Consider the following 22106-nt stretch of genomic DNA (forward strand, 5'->3'; position numbering starts at 1 on the left):
CTCCAACATAAAATAGACCTAGCTTTTCCCTGAATGGTAACTCTAGACCCTACACTAAAAAGAAATAACTAAAAAGGGTGCTTGTCAGCATGTCTAACCACAAATGAAATTCTCCTGTCTTTCCAGCCAAGTTTCTCTAATTCTCTTTCAAAGTTGTAAGTCTGTAAGTCTTTCTTTCTCATCCGTGGAGTCTGTTGTCTGTCTTTCTGCCCCAGTCTGGAGTTCTCTAAGCGTTACCCAAAAACTATGAGCTGGCGGTTGGGGGATGTCTAATTAGACAGGGTAAACTCATTGACTTACCTGGGGTATGAGGTTGCAAATACTGCTTCCATTCAATCAGGGTTACAACATATTGAGGCTAAATATAGCCCATTCTTAACCAAAATGAAACGCATACGTGCTCAGCTATGTCACTTTACCTTGAAGCCATTGATACAGTTCTACCTCTTACAGGTAGAACCCACTATATTATATGGTCTGGACATAAATTTGAATGACTTGGGTGATAAGCTGAATACTACACAAGGCATGTCATGGAAAAAGACCTTGGGCTTAGCAACCTCATTACCTTATGTAGTGATAAGACATGAGTTTGAGCTTGTATCTTTCTACCAGAGAAACTTGGAGGAGGCTTTTGAACTACGCCAAGTTACTGAATCCACCTGCACAATCTCTGTATGAAGGGTGAAGTGGAGAACAAAATCATGATTCTGGGGCTACAATCACTAAATTGAAACAGGAAATGCATGACCTTCTGGTTGACATAGGCTCCTCCAAAGAAGATCGTATGATAAATCCTTCTAAAGTAAAAAAGAAACTATTACAACATGACTGGGCAAAAACCTAGGACGAGTTGGTATAATAGAAACTCTACAAGGAATATGCTAAACTTTATAATATAAGGGAACAACTTCCAAAATACGTACTTATTTTTCCTTGCCTAAAATTGTGGAGTATGTATCTCCACTTTCAAATAAACCAACTGCCGACTGAGAATGAGAGGTTGGACTGAGGTGGGGGAAAATATAGGATGCAGGCTCTGTGGGATGAGTGATATGGCAGAAACGATAAACATCTGGTGATGGGCTGTGTGGCTTTGAGAGAAGCCAGAATAAAATACCTGAAAATTGAGGTAGGGAATGAAGCCTTATGGTGCAGGCTTATGAGAGGGCACCTACAGTGCCTGATCTTTGCTCTGTGCCGTCTGCTCTCTGGAATTATGGGAAAACTGGAAGACCTGAAACAAGGTGTAGAGGAGGGAGGGTAGGAGGAGACTAGGGGAAGGATAAGGGAAAGCAGAAATGTTCTTTGTATTTTTATCTGTACTTGTTTTTTTTCTTTTTTTTCTTTTTTCCTTTTCTATTCTTCATGGGCAGTACTCCTTCATATCATCCTTTTCTGATTTATTCATTTTACTATTGTGTTTTTAACATGTTAAAAATGTGTGATATCTTGTTTTAAATGATTGTTTGTGAAAGGTTTCTACATGCTTGTCTTGTGGAAATTAAAACACAATAAAAAAAAGTGTCTTATTCCACACTCTGAGGCTCCACTCTTTCTCAACTTCAACTCTAGGGTTCCTTCTTTCCCTTCATACTATGGGTCTCGTCTTTCTTCACTTCATGGCTTTGCTGTTCTCTCCCCACTCCGGGGCTGATCTTTCTGTCTCCCCACTATGGGGCTCCTCGGTGCCCTCTCTACTCCAGGGTCTCTCTCTTCCTCACTTTCCCAACTCTGGGGCTTCTCCATGGTCTCCCCGCTCCGCGGGGGTCTTTCTCTTCCTCTCTCCCTGACCCACTTTTCAACGCATTACTTGAAGTGCTTAACAAGTGCTTGCTTGTTTTTCTCTCTAAGACTCAGGACATTCTGTCCTCTCTCTCTTCCTCTCCCCCTCCTCCCTCTACCTCTGGCCATTCTTCGTCGTCCTCTCCTCCCGTCTTCTTTGCCTTTCCGTTGTTCTCCCCAGACGAGGTTTCCAAATAAGTCTGATCTATGAAAGTCTTGTCAAAACAGGTTGACCCCTGTTCCTCCAAAACTATCAAGGACCACATTGTCATCCTGGCTCCTGCTCTAGCTGACTTCTGCAACCATTCCTTCGCAACTGGAGTCTCCCCCCCCCTCCCCTGAAGCACTCCCTTGTGCACCCTCTTCTTAAACCCTCTGCCAACCCTTCCTGCCTGTCTATCGGCCAATCTCCATCACCCCTTTCCTGGGAAAACGCCTGGAAAAGCTGGCCATCTCCCAGCTTCATCTTCACGCTGAATCTGTTGGCTATCTCCATGAACCTCAGTCTGGCTTCAGAGCTGCCAGAAGCACGGAAAATTCTCTCCTGAACATACGTGTAGACCTGCTCTCCAACCTTGATTCCAACACCCCATGTGCCCTCATCTTACTTGATCTCTCTTCTGCCTTTGACACGGTCAACCACGCCATCCTGCTGAACCGTCTCTGTGATAACCTGGGTATCACTGATCAAGCCCTGGCTTGGCTGAATTCATTCCTCTACGATCGACCCTCCCAGGTCCAACTGGGGTCCTTCCTCCCCTCTATCTCTATAGCCATCTCTACCTGTGGTTTTCCCCAGGGGTCTAACCTCTATCCCTGGCTGTTCAACCAATACCTGGCACTCCTTGCCCATCACATTGCCGCTCTGTCCCAACTTTCAGTGCTACACGGATGACACTCCACTCATTTTCAGGCTCCCTTCCGCCACCTCTTCTTCTCTTATCTCTGTTTGTCAGCTGTAGGAGTGGTGTGCCCTAAGTGATCTCTGCCGTAATGCCAGTAAAACCGAGATTCTCCTCATCGGTACACCTACTCCCTCCTTTCCTGTTACTCTCTGGCCGGCCTCTCTTGGCCCTCTTCCTGCTCCCACCTCTGAGGCTAAAAATCTCAGGGTAATCTTCGACTCCACTCTCTCCTTTTCTCCTCACATCTGACATCTCTAAGAAGTCACACTACCAGCTGCACCTCCTCAGAGGTATTCTTCATTTCCTCTCCTTCCCCCAGAAGCTCACTGTCTCCAGAGCTCTGTTTCTCTCTAGGCTGGACTACTGCAACAGCCTCTTTCTAAATCTTCCTGCCTCTACTCTCTGCAACTCATCCAAAACAGGACTGTGAGACTTGTCCTTGGCCTCAAGACCAGGGATCGTAGCTCTCCAGGACTGATATCACTGCACTGGCTCCCCGTGGCGGCGAGGATTAAGTTCAAAACCCTCTGCATTGTCCATAAGGCCTTCTGGGGTTGGAGCCTCAATACCTTCAACTCTCTCTTCCTAAATATCCTCCTTCTCAAGCTCTTCATTCATCCAACTCCCTCAGGGTCAGTCGCTTCTCCAAGCAACAAGTCAGGGGTAGATTTCTTTCTTTTCTGCTTTCTTTCCTCCCTTTGGAATAGCTACGTTGCCTCTCTGAGACTTGAGGAGAACCATCTCTGGTTCCAGAAACACCTCAAGACCTTCCTCTTTGCTTCTTCTTTCTCTCGTCTGCTCCCTTGCTGTTCTCCTGGTTGAAACTGATACTGCTCTGGTTTACCTGGCTACCCTCTGATCTCAGGCCCCGGTCCCCTCCCCGCCATTTGCACACCTGCACTGTCCCCCTGGCAACCCTTGCACTCGGGGACTGTTTCTGCATCCCTACAGCCCTCTACCAGCACTTGACACCTTATGTCTGCCCTTACCCTTGCCCTTGCCAACAGCTGGCCGCACTTCACTTGCCACTAGCTGGCCACACTTTATTTATTATCTTTGTGTTTATTTTATTTATTTATCTTTATTTTTCACAGTTATATTATGTACTGCACTGCCCCTTCCCCAACCCTTGCACAATCTCAATGGCACCTGGCCTAGTAAGATCGCTGTCTGTCTTCACTCTGTTCCTCCTCCCTTGCCTCGTCGTGCATTGAAACACTTGTGTGTAGGTGCATTATAAATGCCATATCATATCATAAATTTGATTCTATTAACAATACATTTAGAATTTCTAATTGTGATCAAATAGGTGACAGGAAGAGAGACAAAGGTTTGACTCGTACCATCTCACCTATGCCTCCTGCATGCACTCCTAATCAATTTAATCAATTCACGTCAATCAGAAGGGCTAAATCCAGTAAAAGCCCACACCCTGCAAATATCACTAATCATAATCTATTTCTCACAAACACTTTCAGGAGGGTGAATGTAGTGCGCCTCGCAAGAGGAATGTTAGAGTGTAAAGAATCTTTAGTCAAAGTTCATCTATTGGCTATGCCACAAAAGGGGACGATTGTCAATTATTCAGGGTAAAATTGAGAACCCTCAAAGATGTAACAATCCTTTGAACCCTTTAACTGATATTAGAGTGAGATTAAAAAGCAGGGACCTACTGGTAGGGCTCTTGGCGATTGATCTTAGATCACTTCCGCCAAGCGACCTTCAGGTATTCCATCCAATTACCTACCCAGCATCCAACTGAAGAGTCGATCAACCTGTACATTTAAATCTTAGTGTTGCAACCCAGACTAATTTCTTTAGTGGACAGCAACCAAGCAGTAAGATAAGTAAATACTCAAGGTTATCTTGACTGACCTCTCACAATCCATGCTGGCCCCTTTTTATACCTATAAAGGAACCCATGAGCAAATTGGAAACTAACCGTGAAATAAGTCTGATATCAAGGAATGTAGCTTGGCTAACAAATACATTGGCAGACTCAGTCTATTCTACTTTTTTTAAACATTATATATATCACTAATAAAAAACATTGTTAAAACGACGTTCTGGTTAAGTTGCGCTAATAAAAATCTATCCCCTTTACTGACACAACAATGCTAAAGGAAGGTTCTGGTTACAGTGCCCTACTAAAAACCTATCAAATTCACTGACAAAGATAAGTTTTTGTTAGGGCAACTGAACCATAATGTCCCTTAAACAATGTTTTCATAGGTTTTAGTAGGGCCCTGTAACCAGAACGTTGCTTTACCATGGTGTTTTCTGTAAAGGTGATTGGTTTTTGGGAGCGGCACTGAACCATAACCTCCCGTTAACGTTTTCTCACAGAATCTTTGGCTGCCCTCATGACAAACTTGTTGAAAGCCCAAGATCCCCTGTCTATGTATCCATTTGTGCTACCCCTTCCCTTTCCTAATAGTGTCTGTATATCTTAGAAATTAAAGGTGTGAATGTTAAGTGTTGGTGAGTGTGTGAGTTGTTCTTTTTGTGTTAACATTGCATGGTGAGTCCGTGGGGCACATTACTGTCCGAGATGGCTGCTGGTAAGCAATATGGAGGTTTCCTAGGGAGACTGCACCTGGCCGGGCGTATGTGCATTCACAATTCAGGTATCCGTAGGACTCCAGTACTGGCTGCATAGCCGCATCTTCTAATGCACTTTTAATTAGTTGTGGTAGCACATGGCTGTCCGTTCCACAGCTATGTGCATGCGTAGGGCATCCTCTGTGTGCTGGTAACATCGCCCCTGTTGCGAGCCCTACAGATTCATACGGTAGGCTACCGCATTTCAAGCAGTCCTGGCAACTACGTGCTTTGCTGGGCAAACCTTTCAATTTATGGCTGCAGCACACCTGGCTGTATGAGGCCTACTGGAAACGAGGAACAGCAACCTCCAGTGTACGCTGGGTGTGTTAAATGTCACATTAATTTGATAGATGTGCTGCTTGCCTTTGCATGACCCGTGAAACAGACACACCGTCTCTGCAATGAGCACCGTGACAGAGTGTCAAGGGTTCGCCTGCGTGTCATAGAGTTGGAGAAAAAATTTACTGCAGGTATGACAGTCTGTAGTGAGTCTGCAAAATGGCAAAGCTGGTGCGGCTTGGTCACTCACATACAAGTGAATGTAAAGGCAAGTAAGCACACAGCAGATTCTTCGGATCGCAAAGAATGAGTGGTGGTTCAAAAAGTACTGTAGCCGCATGGGGTGCGCTGAATAATTATCTTCCTGCTCCACGTAATGACACTGCGTTTCTCCTTGTTGTAAGCATTCTTGTATTTCAGAATGTATTAATCTCCATTAATGTTGGTCCTACGGCTAATGCCGTACTGTGAAGTGTCCATACTGCATGTGATGAGAACTGAAATCGAAACACAAGGCACCAGTGGGTAGGGTACTGCCCTTCCAACAATTCAGCAGGTTCATTTCATGTACAGCATTCTCCACATCTGTCCTGCCAACAGGGACACTCCTGTAGGACAGCGGATCCTTAAACCATCCTTGCAGACCATATCCTGTGCTGCAGACCCTTACCTGGCAACGGGCATTGTATTGTCCATGTACTGCGATACGCTACACTAGAAAGGGAAGCTACTTGGAAGTGCTTGGGAAGGGTCGGTCCAGGAGCATGACAATGACTGCTTCTTATTTAAGTGAGGGCCACCCAACATTTCCCTCTCTGCCCGTGCCCCATATTATCCCTGTAGGTGGTGCCCCTTTCGTACCAGCCCTTTCCTTCCTTTCCTTCTGTGTCGTGTGTTATAAAACCAATATAAATAGAAACCAACTGGAAAAGGAAATAAGTTCAATGAAAAAATGGATTTGCCAATGAACAGCTGCAGGGCACGGCACACCGTATACGCTCCACAGAATGTGCGCTACATAAAGGGAGGCATGGCTCCCTGGAAAACACTGTAGTGGAATTGGGTAGAAAGGGCTGGCTGTAAAGAGTTTTATTTTTCCATGTTGCTGAATGTTTTGCAGTGTTACAGTGCGCAACACCTACTACAAAAATTCTTCCTGTACTTCCAAGAAGGGCCGCAAGGCATTTTGGATAGGTTGTGAAAAAATCAGAATGGCAGGAATATTAAGATGAATGCTATTTGTGGGAAAGACTTTGTGCCGTCATATTCCCATTTCAGGAGTACGACATTGTCACATGTCGTAAAAAGGCACAAATGGACTTTTTCACAATGTACCGCGCTTTCTCCATTTCTGGACCAAATGAAACATAACGCAGCCACATCTGTGTCTGCGTAATGTGGTAAAACATGGTGGAGATCGAAAACAATACGCATGACCTGGGCAAGTGCCTCCTTCATCGCAAACGGCACTGAAACTCCAATAACATGTTGTGAACTTTTCCCTCTACAATGAAGAACAATAATGTCGACATGATCGCGCGTCACCAAAGTCTCACAAAGACAAACCAAAATCAGTCACTTCATTGCAGGTACTCCATACCAGTGCACATCCACATGATCGAATCCAAAATGAGCAGCCACTGCACAGTGTTTTCCATTGACTTTCAATCAATGTATTCAAAACTCCCCTAAAAACTGTACGCTCTGGCTCGTGAAACACACAGCCATAACCGCACCTTCTGCATTTTATTCGACAAATACACCATGTACCACAGTCTGTGCATACAAACCACACCCAGAAACCTTATTGAGCAATCCCGTAGCCTCCACAGGGCCATTTCTATGGCTGCCATTTGCAAAAGGCCCGGATGTAACACGTGCAACCCTGCAACTATTGCGATGTCCGCAGACTTATCGTCCTGTGAGGGCAGGAGTGGGGGAATAAATTGCAACCTCAGGGTAGAGGATTTCGTTTGTAGAGGTGGCGCTGAAAAGAGCCTTTTTAATTTTTTTTTTTTTTTTTTTTTAAGGTGCTTCCATAGAAACACATTTCTTTCTGGTTTTTAAGTGTTTTTGTTTTTTTGTAGTTCGCCTCACATTCTTAGAATAGCGTCTTCAGTGCAGCCTGTAGATTGTAAAACAAAATATCATTGCCACTGGTTGTCAAAGAAATGCCATTTGCATTGTGTGCTTCCATAGAAACACATTTCTTTCTGGTTTTTAAGTGTTTTTGTTTTTTTGTAGTTCGCCTCACATTCTTAGAATAGCGTCTTCAGTGCAGCCTGTAGATTGTAAAACAAAATATCATTGCCACTGGTTGTCAAAGAAATGCCATTTGCATTGTGTGCTTCCATAGAAACACATTTCTTTCTGGTTTTTAAGTGTTTTTGTTTTTTTGTAGTTCGCCTCACATTCTTAGAATAGCGTCTTCAGTGCAGCCTGTAGATTGTAAAACAAAATATCATTGCCACTGGTTGTCAAAGAAATGCCATTTGCATTGTGTGCTTCCATAGAAACACATTTCTTTCTGGTTTTTAAGTGTTTTTGTTTTTTTGTAGTTCGCCTCACATTCTTAGAATAGCGTCTTCAGTGCAGCCTGTAGATTGTAAAACAAAATATCATTGCCACTGGTTGTCAAAGAAATGCCATTTGCATTGTAAAGGTGCACATATTAAGCCCCAGTGTTGTCATTATGACAGGAGAACATCCCAGCAGCACTCAAGAAGTCACACATGCTTCTGTTGATGAGACCCCTTCCGACCTCTGGCTGGCGACAGCAATCATTGGAATAGTCTCATACTATTCTTGGTGGTATACATGAGAAAAGCACCTTCGCAGTGTGAAAAATGCGCTTTACTGCTTTAATCATCTTCTTCAGTTGATGGTACATACGTGAACAAGCCATGGAACCCAAATGCGCAAGCCTCCATAGTGCACGAACACAACATGTACAGTAGTGAAAGTGGCCACTCGTCGACATTCTGGAAGCACAACGCCGAAACTGCAGACCTCGATACTGCACCACAAAGCCTCTACTCCCTCGAAATCGAAATTGCTATAAAAACCTCTTTCGACGGCATACTGGAGCAGATCTGGTGCAAAGGCATCACCCACAATGAAAACTGTGAGTCTCTCTCCATGTCTGCCAGCCTCACTACGGAGAAATGAAAAAAAATATTGCCGCCCTTTCCTGTGAGGCACACCCTGAGCACAGTCCCATTTCCATTGGCCAGCATTGTGAGAAGCGCAGAATGTGACATGTGTGCTTCCCCAAGTACCGTGAGGGCCGCCCCCCAGTATAGCAGCAGCAGTTATTCTTCCCTTTCCACCAATTTATATGTCCATCACTACCTCTTCGGGTACTGTTAAATAGTCACACACGCATCCACCAATGGCATCCAAGATGTTAGCATCTAACAGTGACACTTTTGTACAACACTTCATATGTACCATTACACATTGAGCCTCCAAGTGTCGTGTTATTGGAAAATAACAAGCACGTCCAGTAGAAGGGTCAGTAAAAAAATGCAAGATTTGTGCATCAACATTCATCCACATGAGCACCCATCACCACAAAGTGGAGGTATGAATACCTTCTCTGCAGTAGGTTTACAGCTCAGTTATAAGTGCCTGTGCGTACAGTATCTGCCACTGAGCGTCCATTACGTTCTTAAAAGTTTACTGTTTTTTTTTTCCCATCCACTGCCATCATATGGCACTTCAACTATATTTGCTTGCAATGTTTCCATTTACCCATATCACCCATTGTAATATAAAAACAGGAACTCTCTTCTTTCCTTTTGGGAATACTACGAATATTTTCCACACTAAACCATCTCCTACATAAATCGTAAAATTATGGCACCAAAACCAGCACTGAACGTATGTTACCAACCTAAAGCAAGGTCCGAAAAGCTCACCGTCTCCACAGCTGTAGTTCACGCTATGCTGGACTATTGCAACAGCCTCGTTCTTAATCTGCCTGCTTCTACTCTCCGCCTTCTGCAACTCATCCAGAAGAGGACTGCGCGCCTTGTCCTTGGCCTCAAGCCCAGGGATCGTATTTCTGCAGGACTGAAATGTCTGCACTGGCTCCCAGTAGCTGCGAGGAATAAAGGCACAATCCTCTGTATTATGCACAAGGCCTTCTGGGCCCTGGGGCATCAAATACCTGCAACTTCACTTCCAAAATGTCTCCGTGCTCTTCCCTCATCTGCCTCCAACCCCCTCAGGTCACTCGGCCTGCAAGCAACCAGTTGGTAGTAGATCTCTTTCTTCGGCTTGGGCCTCGCTCTGCAACAGCCTTCCTGCCTACCTCAAACTTGAGGAAAACCATTGCCGGTTCCGGAAGCACCTCAAAACTTTTCTCTTTCCCTCTGCTTTTCTCCTCCTCTCCCCTGCTGACTTCCTGGCCGAAACTGATTCTGCACTGGTTACCAGGCCTCCCTCTGATCTCGGCCCCCCAGGCCACCTCCTCCCGCCATTCACATCCCTGCATTGGCTTTCTTTCAAACCCTGCACTTGGGGACTATTTTCTGTATTCCTAACAGTTCCACCACCACCACCACCTGATGTCTGCACTTATCCTTGCACTTGTCACCATCGGGCCATATTTTTACTTATTGTCATTTTTACTTCTTCCCATGTACTGCACTTTCTCTTCACCCCCAGCATGCACTTGGGTTATCTGAGTGACACCTAGCCTAGTAGGTTTGTCTGTCTCCCCTCTGTTGCCCCTCCCTTGCCTCGTCATGCCTTCCAAAATGTGTGTATATGCACACTATAAATGGCATATCATACAATATCACATCATATATACACACATTGCATTCATAACGGGATGCCTGCCACTTCCCTTGTACACTTCACAGAATTTTATTCCGCAGCACCCCACTTACTACTAATTTATTAAAAATGATTGCACAAAAGCAACTCAGTGTATGTTAGCAACTTCAAACAAGTACATACAGTACATGCATTCAAACAGGATGCCTGCCCCTTACCTTGCACACTTCTACCATAGCCTTCTGCATTTCTCTGTACAAACAGACCTTCTACCACAGTTTTTCCATATACAACACAACCAGAAACCTTATTGAGCAATGTCTTAGCCTCCACAGTCCCATTTCCATGGCTACCATCCTGAAAAGGGCTGAATGTGCCACGTGTAATCCTGAAACTCCTGTGTAATCCGCTGAGTTATAGTACTAGGAAAGGGTCCTGGGGGTGGGGTGGAGTGGAGGTGAGAAGGGGGGAAGAAGTGTGAAACAGGTTAGGGGATTAGGTCTTTAGTGGTCCCTCGGAAAATATTGTTTTTCTTTTTTTTTAATGCTAACCAAGAACCTTTTTGTGTTTTTGCTCTTTATCTGAGTTTCTCTTTTGTTTGCTTCCTTACATTATTACAGGATTGTCTTCAACACTATTTGCACAATGTAAAACAAAACAGCATTGCCAATGTTAGTAAAATAAAAATCCATTTACATGGAACCAGTGCAAATTTTGATCATTAATGATGTCATAAGCGGTGGAGAACATCCCAGTAGTGGACATAAATTGACACATGCTTCTGTTAATGAAACACCTTCCGACCTTTGGCTGGGGACAAATTACACCGGCATGGTCCCATGCTCCTCTTGGTGGTATGCTTTAGAAAACCACCTTCACAGTGGGAAACATCTGCATCACTTCCATCAACTTCTTTAAGCGATGGAGCAAACATCCACATGACATGTACCCCAAATGTACAGCTCCATAATGCAGCACGACAACATCAACAGTACCGACAGAGGCCATACATCTACAAAGATCAACCATGCCGCCAAAACTGCCCTCGTACAGTGCCCCAGAAAGCCTCCACTCCTTCCAATGCAAAATTAGCAGCCATGCCTCTTTGCGTGGCATACCTTTACAGATCTTGCACAAAGGTATCACCCACAATTGGCACTCTGCGTCTCTGCCTGCCACCAGCACTACACAGAGTAATGGGGAAAAATAGTACCAGCCCTTCCTGTGAGACACACCCTCGACACCTGATTGGCTAATTTCCACAGTTGCATTTCCATGGCCACCATACTTAAAAGGGCAGGATGTGGCACGTGCACTTTCCCAGCTACAGCGAGGACCGCGCCTCAGTAAAGCAGGGACAGTCAGTCTTCCCTCTCCACTCCATCCATGCATCCAAGGCGCTAGGCCCTCACCACACACAACAAACCATAGTACACCCTATGTTTAAATGCTCATGTCATGTGCAATGCACTCCCTATCTGCAACTGAGCCTTCCAGCTTTCCCCTGGCGACATATTTAAATGCATTGCTGCATAACTTTGCGTTGGGTGTGCTGAACGGTATGGAGGTGGCTGTGTACATTGTCCATATTTTACATGTGTGATGCTGAGCACTTCCTTTCATGCTGCAATATCTTAAAGCACTTCCTAAAGCAAGGGTCTTGCAAGAGCCTAACCATAACAAACGCAAATGGTCAAATGTGGCTTCCTAATGTGCTATATGTGCAATGATCCACAGCATATGCTAATGCAAGCATAGAAGCTCACTTCTGCAATGTCCACGACAACCATTGTGTAAGTCACCACCTTCAAATACATGCAGAGGTACAAATGCATGTCTGCATTATGTTGTGGTGGCTGTGATGAAGGCCTACGCTCTTGGGTGCATGGCCTACGTCCTTTGTCCTTTGGCCTTGCCCACACCCACCACAACATTACAGAGCCATGCAGGCGAATATGTAGCCATGTGCCAGAATTCACAAAGACAACCTAAGCACCAGCACTTCTACCCAACTGCCGCCCCATAACACAGTGATGCATGCAAACATGTTCCAGTTACCATAATCCACAAACATACCACACTGTTTGGCACCCCTACCATTCACATAGCATTGTGTTACTGCCAACCAAACCGCAAAATCTTCACAACATTGGTCGTGCTCCCAACACTCTAGTAACTGCATACAAGCAATACTGCAGAGTGCCATACAACGCTTAATAATATGCGCAATGCAGACTACCCAAGCACACACAAAATCCACTTCAACCGTACCCTCTGCTATACGAACAGTATTCCAACACTGCACCCAGTGGACACGCTGCAGGACTGCTCACTGCAGCATCTCCAGCCATGCACCGACAACTGTAAGATGTTCTAACAATCACCACACCCATGGAGTCAACAATGTATGCTATGCAGCCAAACCACACATACAAACCAACAATGTCAAACCTGCTTTCAACCAGTGAACATACTTTTCGGTGCAAGGGCTCCAGCCATGCATCCAACTCAACATAGGAAGGGTCTTATAAAGGGCAGCCCCTAGCAAACAGAAATGGGCACCTGGGATTCCGTAATGTGCAACACATGCAATGCCCTACACCATATGCCTTCGGCCATGCACCCGACAGTCTAGGCCTTGCCCACACCCACCACAACATAACAGAGCCATGCAGGCGAATATGTAGCCATGTGCCAGAATTCACAAAGGCAACATAGGCACCGGCACTTGTACCCAACCGCTGCACCATAATACAGGGATGCAAGTAGACCTGTTCCAGTTACCATAATTCATAAACATACCACAGTGGTAGGCACCACTACCCACTTCTATTCACAAAGCGTGCTATTATTGGCAACCAAACAACAAAATCTTGACAACATTGGTCCTGCTCCCAACACTCTAGTAAGTGCATAGAACCAATATTGCATAGTGCCCTACAGCACTTACTAATCTGCCCAATGCAGTCTACTCAAGCACAAATAAGAACCAGTTCACCCGTGCCCTCTTCTACAGGGACACTATTCCAACACTGCACCCAGTGGACACACTGCAGGATTGCTCACTGCAGCATCTCCACCCATACACCGACAACTGTAGGATGTTCTAACAATCACCACACCCATAGAACCAACTATGTATGCACAGCAGCCAAACCACACACAAAGCAACAATGTCAAACCTACTTGCAACCAGTGGACATACCTTTTCAGCCAGTGGACATACTTTTCCGTGCAAGGGTTCCACACGTGCATCGACGGGGCAACGGACTTACCACACACCACATCATAGTACACGCTATGTTTAAATGTTCATGTCATGTGGAATGCACTCCCCTTCTGCAATTCAGCCTGCCACCACTCATCACAGAAAGAGATTGCCAATGGAGCTGTCATGCCATAATGAAGGCTGCCTGCAATCACCACACAAGGTTGTTGCCTGTTGAGGTAACTGCGAATTGGCGTAGTATGCACGGAAACCGCTGGCACACCACTGTCTTCTTCTAATGAGATCTATCAGCTGAACCAATTCTCTCTCTCCCCCACCCTTTCCATCCCTTTTTCCCACCACCAGATGCCGTAAAGTATGTTTTCCAGACCCATTCGCCGCCACATTGTCCTCGGATACAACATGCCGCCGATATCAAAAACTTAGGGCGTACATCATGTCGCTGCACATTGCAGTGCAATCAAACTTTTGACTGTGCAGTGAACAGGGAAGTAGGACGCCAGAGCGGAGCCAGATATGACTAATTTTACTGAGCACACTGTTATGTACAAGAGCCCCAGCCATGCACACACTGCCTTAGGAGCTTGGCACACCCACCACAACAATATCCTCCAATACACCATGGCGGTGTTTCCCAAAAACTTAGACGCACTGCACGCTTCCCTCCAGCCAACCACCGTCCGCGTCCACGGTACGCCGACATCACAGCGTACTGCAAGCCAATGACACTTCTGTCCGCGGAGCGAACAGGGAAATGTGTCCGCAGAGCCAGATATCACTAATTTTTAAAGACGTACATTTCAGTTCTTTGCAACAAAAGTACTGGTTGGATTTTCACCAAACGCACAAAAGCATGTGTTCGCAACCAAGCCCCAGCTCCTGCCGCAAATTTGGTTAAAATCCATCCAGCTGTTTGGGCTGTAGCCATGCGCAAAGTATTTGCCCATTCAGTCTATGGAGAAAAAAATGTTGGGATCCCCCCTATCTTTCAAGCTTTAGTTTAGTTTATTTATTTGTATAGCGCACCAGGCCCAGGGGCAACTGGGCGCGTCACTTAGTTACAACATAAGTAAGACAGAATACAGCAATCATTACAAAGTTTACAGATATAGTACAGAATTAACAGGTATACTTATAGCAATGACGGACAGGCAGATTGTATATACATGGGTACGGCTATGTACCAGTTAAGCAATGAACCCAGAGCTAGATGTCTTGGGCGGTCAACCAGGTTTTGGTAAGGTGTTTGAATCTCAGGAAGGAAGGTTCAGCTCTAAGCTCATTAGGAAGCGTGTTCCATAATTTAGCTGCCATGATAGGGAAGCTGGTTCTACCTGATCTTTGGAGATTGAAACGTGGAACGACAAGGCAGTTTGAATGAGCCATTCTGCGGGGTCTAATGGAGTTGTGGAGGGCAAATCGGTTGGCCAGGTAACGAGGAGCTTGGTTATGAAGGCATTTGCGGGTATTAGCCAAGGTTTTCAGGGAGATTCGGTGTGGGATTGAGAGCCAGTGAATGTTGCGTCTAGTGTCGGATATGTGTTGGCGCCTGGGAATGTTGAGGGCAGCTCTAATCGCATTGTTTTGGACAATTTGTAACTTGTTTAGGTTGCAGCGATTGGTGCCTAGGTACAGTGCATTGCAGTAATCAATCTTGGATAGTACAAGAGTCCTAGCCAGGGTAACACAATTGGTTGCAGAGAGAAAAGGGCGACAGGCTGTAATAAGCTTGCAGGTATATGCCGCTGCGGATGAGACTGAGTTAGTTTGTCTGGTCAAGGATGGAGTCGAGTCAATGTAAATCCCTAGGGTTTTTGTGTCCTTGGCGGTTAGGATAGTATTCCCATCGATGATGAAGGACTTAAACGCAGGGTCGAGTTTGGTAAGTTTTTGTGGTGAACCAAGAATGAGGAGCTCTGTCTTTTCAACATTAAGACAGTCTGTGTTGAGCCATCCACGCTTGGATGACCTGGTAGATGACATTGATAGCGAGGGAGTCAGCAGTGTAGTCACTGAGATAGGGATTAGTATCTGGGTGCATCAGCGTTGTTGGTGTAAGTGACACCCAGATAATCCAAGATATCGAAAAGGGGCTTGGTGAAAACATTATACAACGTGGGTGAAACACAAGATCCTTGTGGCACGCCACAGGAGACAGGTGCCGGTGGGGCGGCTGCTAGTGAGGAGAACACGCGCATTGATCTATTGTCTAAAAAGGAGCTAATCCAGGTTGTAGCTTTATCGGAGAAGTGTGCAGCTGATTTAAGGTGGTGGCAAAGAATTTCATGATTGATGAGATCAAAGGCCGCCGAGAGGTCCAAAAGGAGTAAGAGGGCAAGTTTGCCTTTGTCTTTTAGATCTTCAATCTGTGTTTTTAAATCTATGAGGGCAGTTTCGGTGCCGTGACGTGGCCGAAACCCAGATTGCCTAAATCCCAGAAGTTTGTTGGATTCAAGGTAATCTTGAATTTGTAGATATGCTGCATGGTCGAGGATTTTTAGTAAGAACGGGACCGTGGTGATTGGCCTGTAGTTTGGGGCTATGCTAGTGTCCAGGGTAGGTTTTTTCAATAGGGGGATGACCCACACATCCTTTAGACTGTCAGGTACAATCCCAGAGCTAAAGGAAGAGTTGATGAACATAGTGATGATGGCGCTAGGTCATGAGCTGCTTCCTTAATAGGTGTGCCCCAAGCCATCATGTTTCCAGGGCAAACATGAGCAGAGCTCTCAGCGTGTGTGGGTGAAGGAGCGGACGAGAGTGTGGTTTAGGCAGTAACCTCTACAATTCTTAAGATTCAAACTTTTAGCATATCATTGATAGCGGTAGGTGTTTTATTAATATTTTCACAAGTACAAAGTCCTTTATTTGAGTACTCTTTATTTTCACAACAGTATTTTTGCAAATGGCTATTTGGAAAATGTTAATATCACATACAACCCTCCCAGCAAAGTGGATTCTAATAACTGTCTTAAACTAGAGGATCTAATGGAAAGATGTGCTACACCAAATACTGTCATAGCCAGTCTTTATAGGGTATTGGTAGCTGATTTTAACACACAAATCTAATCTCTGGAGAACATTGGTAGTCTGAACAAGGCTGAAGATTTCTAATGGATTCCTTCCTCCCATGCATTCCTCATCTATGATATCCTATCCACAGAGCAGCTGTTCGTAGGAAACTTGTATGTCGCCAGGTGGCGCAGAGCGGATCCACGTCAGCTATGCCAGAGGCCTCTATACGCCCCATGCTGAACATAACATTGGGGTCCGAACATAGGAGATGATGCGCCCCGTGACCTCAGTTCCTTTTTTTCTTTTCACTGTATTTGCTTCGTGAACACACTTCTGAATCTTCAAATTCGTCATTACCATGCTCAACCCTGCGGAGGCTTTGGGGTACAAACCGTGCACACACTGCGGCTGGCAATTATCTGTTTGGGATCTGCATCGAATTTGTTTATACTACTTTGGTGAGCAGCATGATGCCCAGGATTGTGGGCTGTGTCAGTCCATGCACTCTAAGGCGACTCCAGGGGCGGGCGGCAAAACATTTTACATTCGTCAAGTGATATTGCGCGGTCTCCTTCAAGGTTACGCAGCGTGGATCGCTGGTCCAAGGAAAGGTCCCCCCTGTGTAAGTAAAAGATAAACCACCACAAGCGATCCTGTACTCTGAGTGGATACTCGCACCATCATTCTTCCTCTTCTTCCAAAAAGAAGAGCCACCGATCCAGATGTTCTCTGTAGCCGGACAATGTACATTTTCTAATCCAATCCTCCACAACGGAAGAATGGGAACGATTGTGCCAAAAGATGCTTGACATATTGGCCAAAGTGCTTCTGCTCCAGCGCCGTTGGCTTCAACCTCTGTGCCGACGGTACCCACCGCGTCTTCCACGACCGACAGGGTACTGTGGACCACTCCTGCGCTCCTACAGGTTTGGGACTGGCTGAGAAGAGGGAAGAACTTCCCCTCTGCCATTGGGCGTTGAGATCTCTGCGCTGGTCCCTGCTTCGTCGTCGTCTGTCGGCGCCGGTCAGACCGCTGCTAGGACGGCTTAGCAGAAATGCTTGGATATCTTTGTATTGCTCTATAATTAAACACACTTTGATAGTGTTTGTCATTGTTGAATACCTACTAGAGGAGGTGCAGGCCCACATGTTACATTGTAACTTGAGTAATTAAGTTGCAAGCTAGCACTTGTCTTCATAAGATTCTGGCCACTTGTTAGTGTAACTACATGAATACATTTTCTACATTATTCTATTTTTTCCTAGGTGGTGTTAAAATGTTTCTTCAGCCCCCAAACGGAGAAAAATCGGGATGTTGTTCGAAGGTGTGGGCTGCTGCTTTGGCAATTGCTGATGGCTCCAAAGGACCAGATTTGCCCTGATATTCAGAAGGAGGTCTGCCTCGCTATCAGGTAGGCCTGATATCTTGCTTATTGTATACTGTTTCTCCTGCATGTTGTAATCAATTGACACAACTCTAATCTGGGAGCATCCCAGGGCATTTTGTTTCATTATGTTTTGGTAATAACATTGTGCACATGGTTATTGCCACAAAGGGGTGTCAAATATGTAATTAAAATGTTCTAGTCCATGGTTTAAAATTTGCCAGGAGCTTGGAGCTATTTAGTTCCTGTTTATTACCCAGAAGAACCTGGTTAGCTTGACACCAACAGCTAGCACGATCTACATTTGGCTCCCTATGCCAGCTCGTGCCATGACAATATACCTTTGTGAGATTAACCGTGTGTGTTATGGAATGCGTATAAATGAAACTTAAAACACATTTGCAAACCATTTAAAGCATAAGGGGTAATTTATAATGGACAAAAAGGTTAATTTGCATCTCATATGGCAGGTACATTTGCGGCATACAATATAATAGCTCATGGTTGCTTGGAAGTAGCTCCTGCTTACTGGTAGATGCAAATTGAATCCCTATTTCGCTCCTTGTATTCATTGTCCTTTCCCTTGTAGGCATAGTATACCATTGCTTCACAAATGTCCCATGTACAATACATCACCTTTAAGTGAAATTTAACAGATGGCTCAATGAACGCTCCAACTCGTAGAGGTGGCTCGAGGCTTTTTTATTGTGGTTTCAGGCAGGGCTCTAGGTCGTCCCTCTGTCTAGTCTATAAGAACCAGTTCCACCCTAACCCAGGTGTCCTTTGTCCCCAGGTTAGTATATACAGAAGGTTTCTCCTTGCTATCCAAGTTCTATCTTATGCTAAAAGGGAACAGCAAATGCTTTATAACTACCTAATCTCCCTACAGGACCTTCTAACTGACCCTAAACTATCCAGTAGTTATCTGACTAAAAGGGATAGTGGATTGTTCCTTCCAGACAATCTGCCCTACTATCGTTTTGCTGTCGCACCCATGCACACCTCTCCCTTTCTACTTGTTTTCCATTCACTACTCTCCTACTCCCAACTCCACCCTCCTTTGCTCCTTCTCCCTGCTACTTCCTCCTCTGTTTCGATGTCTTCCACTCTCTCTCTCTCCTGCTTCCATCCTTCAATATTACAATGTCCTCCTTCTTGATCCTATTCCCTCCTCCACACTTTTCACACGACTACTTCCACACTACTTGTCCAATCCCACTTCCTACTCAAACACCCTCTTTTCACTCCCACAAGCACTTCACATTCACTCCATCTCCAGAGCACACTTGCCACTCTTTTGTGCACACTCACAACACAGTATCTTTTGCACTCACTAACCAATACCTCACTTGCTCCAAACATCACCTCTGCACTCTGCTTCTCTGTCCTTCCTCCTGCTAGTCCCTTGGACTTCCCACCGCCTCGTCCTCCTTCGACCTTAGCTGAAAATCCCACAACTTCATGATTCCGATGGTCTCTTTTGACGCCTCCCTATGCTGTGGTTGGTTGTCTGGCCCTGACCAACCTGGCCCATCTTCCCATCCCAGGCGGTGTTCCATACAGAGATTTTATATATTGTGTTAATTCCTGCCTCTTTTCCCCATGCAGAGCTGATGTGGAATGGTGATTGGGGGGGGGGGGTATGTACAATATCCAAGTTCATGTCAGGGGCTCTTAGTTTGGGCTTCCCAATGCGCGTGCAGTCTGGGTGGAGGTCTAAGAGCTTGGTTTTTCGTCCCTGGTGGTCTATAGTGTCTGCTGTGGCCTCATTGGAGCTGCAACCAATTCTGGGGAGTGCTGCATCCCTCGCAGCCACCTCAGAATCTAAGGAAAAGAAAACCTGGTGAGCATTTTGCTTAAGACACATGGGGTGATGCAAAGGGATATAGCTCCTATATATGTTGGCACTAGGGGTGATGGGACGGGAGGCAGGAATTTGGGACCTCTCAATTGCCACCGGCCCCCTCTGTGGTAAGACTGGCACTGGATTACTTCCTGGTAGACCTCCAATCCTAGGCTGCGAAATGTTCCTATCCCCTCCTGACGAGTTTTGAACTTGTCACAGCCTGTTTACACTTTGTCATAAAAGAATTGTTTGACACTGTGTTAATCCCTTTATATAATAACAAAATAAATTCAGCTTTAAAATTAGCTTGTATTTTTGTAGTTGTATACTAAAAATATTGATTTTAAAAAGCACTTAATGGTTACGGCAACATATGCCTACCAGGGTTCTACGATTGGAAGATTGAAAAGTTATTTGTTGCTCCTCCACCCCGTGTCTGCCCATGGTCCCTTCCTTAATCATATTTCCTCCATGTCACAAGCTTCCCATTTTTGCAGAAGCCGTAGACATTGTGCCGTAGTTCACATCAACCACAAAACAATTGCTTTTTCTTTCTTTCATATGAGGTTGTTGAACACTCTGCCCATTTACCACCTAAGCATGTCACCCATGGGTGATCAGTGGTAAGGACTGAATGTATCCAACAACCCCCGTCCTGTAACAAAAGACGTTGGAGTCTTGCGTAGATTTAGGTGGTTCCCCCAATGCTCCTCTGCGAACTGTCAGCAAGGACTACAAACCGATCTACACATCTAGTTTAGCTATTGGTGCATTGATGAACTTTAAGGATATTACTGTAGGGAACCAAAACAACCTCTCTCAATGCGGTGGTGCATTTGAGTAGGATTTATGTCTACCTTCTCAACATTTCTGAACCTAGGCATTCCACACTGCCATAATCTGCCCTTCTTTGAAGAACTTGTGCATCATGCAGAAGCAGAATTTCTTATGATCCATCATTCTCAGGAAGCGACTTGTATGGTTTCTTGGTTGATGACTACATGAAAAGAATAAAAGGTATGTGAGAAGGTAAATGCGGTCTGCCTTAAGATGACTTCAGTTGCAAGACCATTCATTGACCACAACAGCCTTACTGTTGTGGTCAATGAATGGTCTGTTGAGTCAAGACAGAGAGCAGCACCCACGGTTCAGAGGCGCTTGCGCCTCATTTGTACCCAAGCCCTAAGTGCAGCTCAAGTCCAAGTGACTATTTCAAATGGATTGTGTCCTCCCACGTATTCCTCATCTTATGATCTTTCCATATCCAGCTGCTTTGGAAATGTTTTCAAGCAAAGGGCGCTGATGTCAGCCGACTCGATGCCCCACAGAGGCCTCTGTCTCAATGTCGATGTCGTCGATGGTATAACACGCAGGCAGCGACTGTTGGCTTCAGTTTTGTTTTTCCGTGAAAGTTATTGCTTCGGATACGGTACGCTTCGACTCCGTGGTCGGGGTTTAAGAAGTACCAAGATTGTTGGGCAAAGATGTCCCTTACGGACCCCCATCCGTTGTGTCTGTGGTGCCTCGGTTCCTCTCACGCTGCCTTCGACTGTAAGGCCTGCCTATCGATGATGGCGAAAGCCCTGAAAGAGCGAAGAGGAAAATTAGCGGCAGGCAGGTCAAACTCCCTTCAACCACGTCAAAGTGTCTTCAGACGAGTCGAGAAATGTTTCTCCTCGTAAAAAGGCAGATCGATTCCAAGATGGCTGCCAGACCTTAGGGACACGCACCTCGGTTCCTCTGTGCAGAAGTGGAACTAAAGATGTACAAAGCGTCCTATCAGAACGATTTTCCGGCTGATTCCAAGCAGCTAGGCACATATCCCGTGGGACAATAGAAAGGCAGATCCCCCTCCTGACGGGGCAGTCGGACACACATAAGGAGGACCGTTCTCAAGGCGCATAGTGCGGCCCTGCAGAGACCAGGCTGGAGGAAGGAGCTGCGACAGCGATATTGCAGGAGCCCAGCCAGCGAGGGCCCGGCAGAAGAAGGTCCGTAACAGGGGCCGAGGTGTTCAGCACTAACCTACGCAGCAGCTTTCAGGAGAGCAAAGCCCCTTCGATCGGAGATAGACCAGCCGCCGGTGGTGCGGTTTGTCTAACTGGGTGAACCGGCTGTCCCTACAGTGGGGAAAGGAGCCAGCAGGAGGGAGAGCTGTCCAGAAGTCCCCACCCGGTGCGGGCGGCTACCAGTCCAGAGGAAGGATACACAGAGGGGAAACTACTGCAACAACGTTCTGGACAGAATGCAGAGGTACTCCCGACCAGGAGGCC

At 45.7% G+C, this 22106-nt stretch overlaps 1 protein-coding gene across 8 annotated transcripts in view; it reads left to right on the plus strand.

Moving 5' to 3' along the window:
* The window catches only part of HECTD4 (HECT domain E3 ubiquitin protein ligase 4), a 4298785-nt gene that overhangs the window by 414212 nt on the left and 3862467 nt on the right, over positions 1-22106 (plus strand). For all 8 annotated transcript variants that reach the window (XM_069619495.1, XM_069619492.1, XM_069619493.1 and 5 more), the window contains exon 13: positions 17869-18014. In XM_069619495.1, coding sequence (XP_069475596.1) covers positions 17869-18014 — 146 coding nt within the window. The remainder of the gene's footprint in view (positions 1-17868; positions 18015-22106) is intronic.

Source organism: Ambystoma mexicanum, chromosome 10 (assembly GCF_040938575.1).
Source record: "Ambystoma mexicanum isolate Mex_15411 chromosome 10, UKY_AmexF1_1, whole genome shotgun sequence".
Classification (NCBI taxonomy): Eukaryota; Metazoa; Chordata; class Amphibia; order Caudata; family Ambystomatidae; genus Ambystoma; species Ambystoma mexicanum.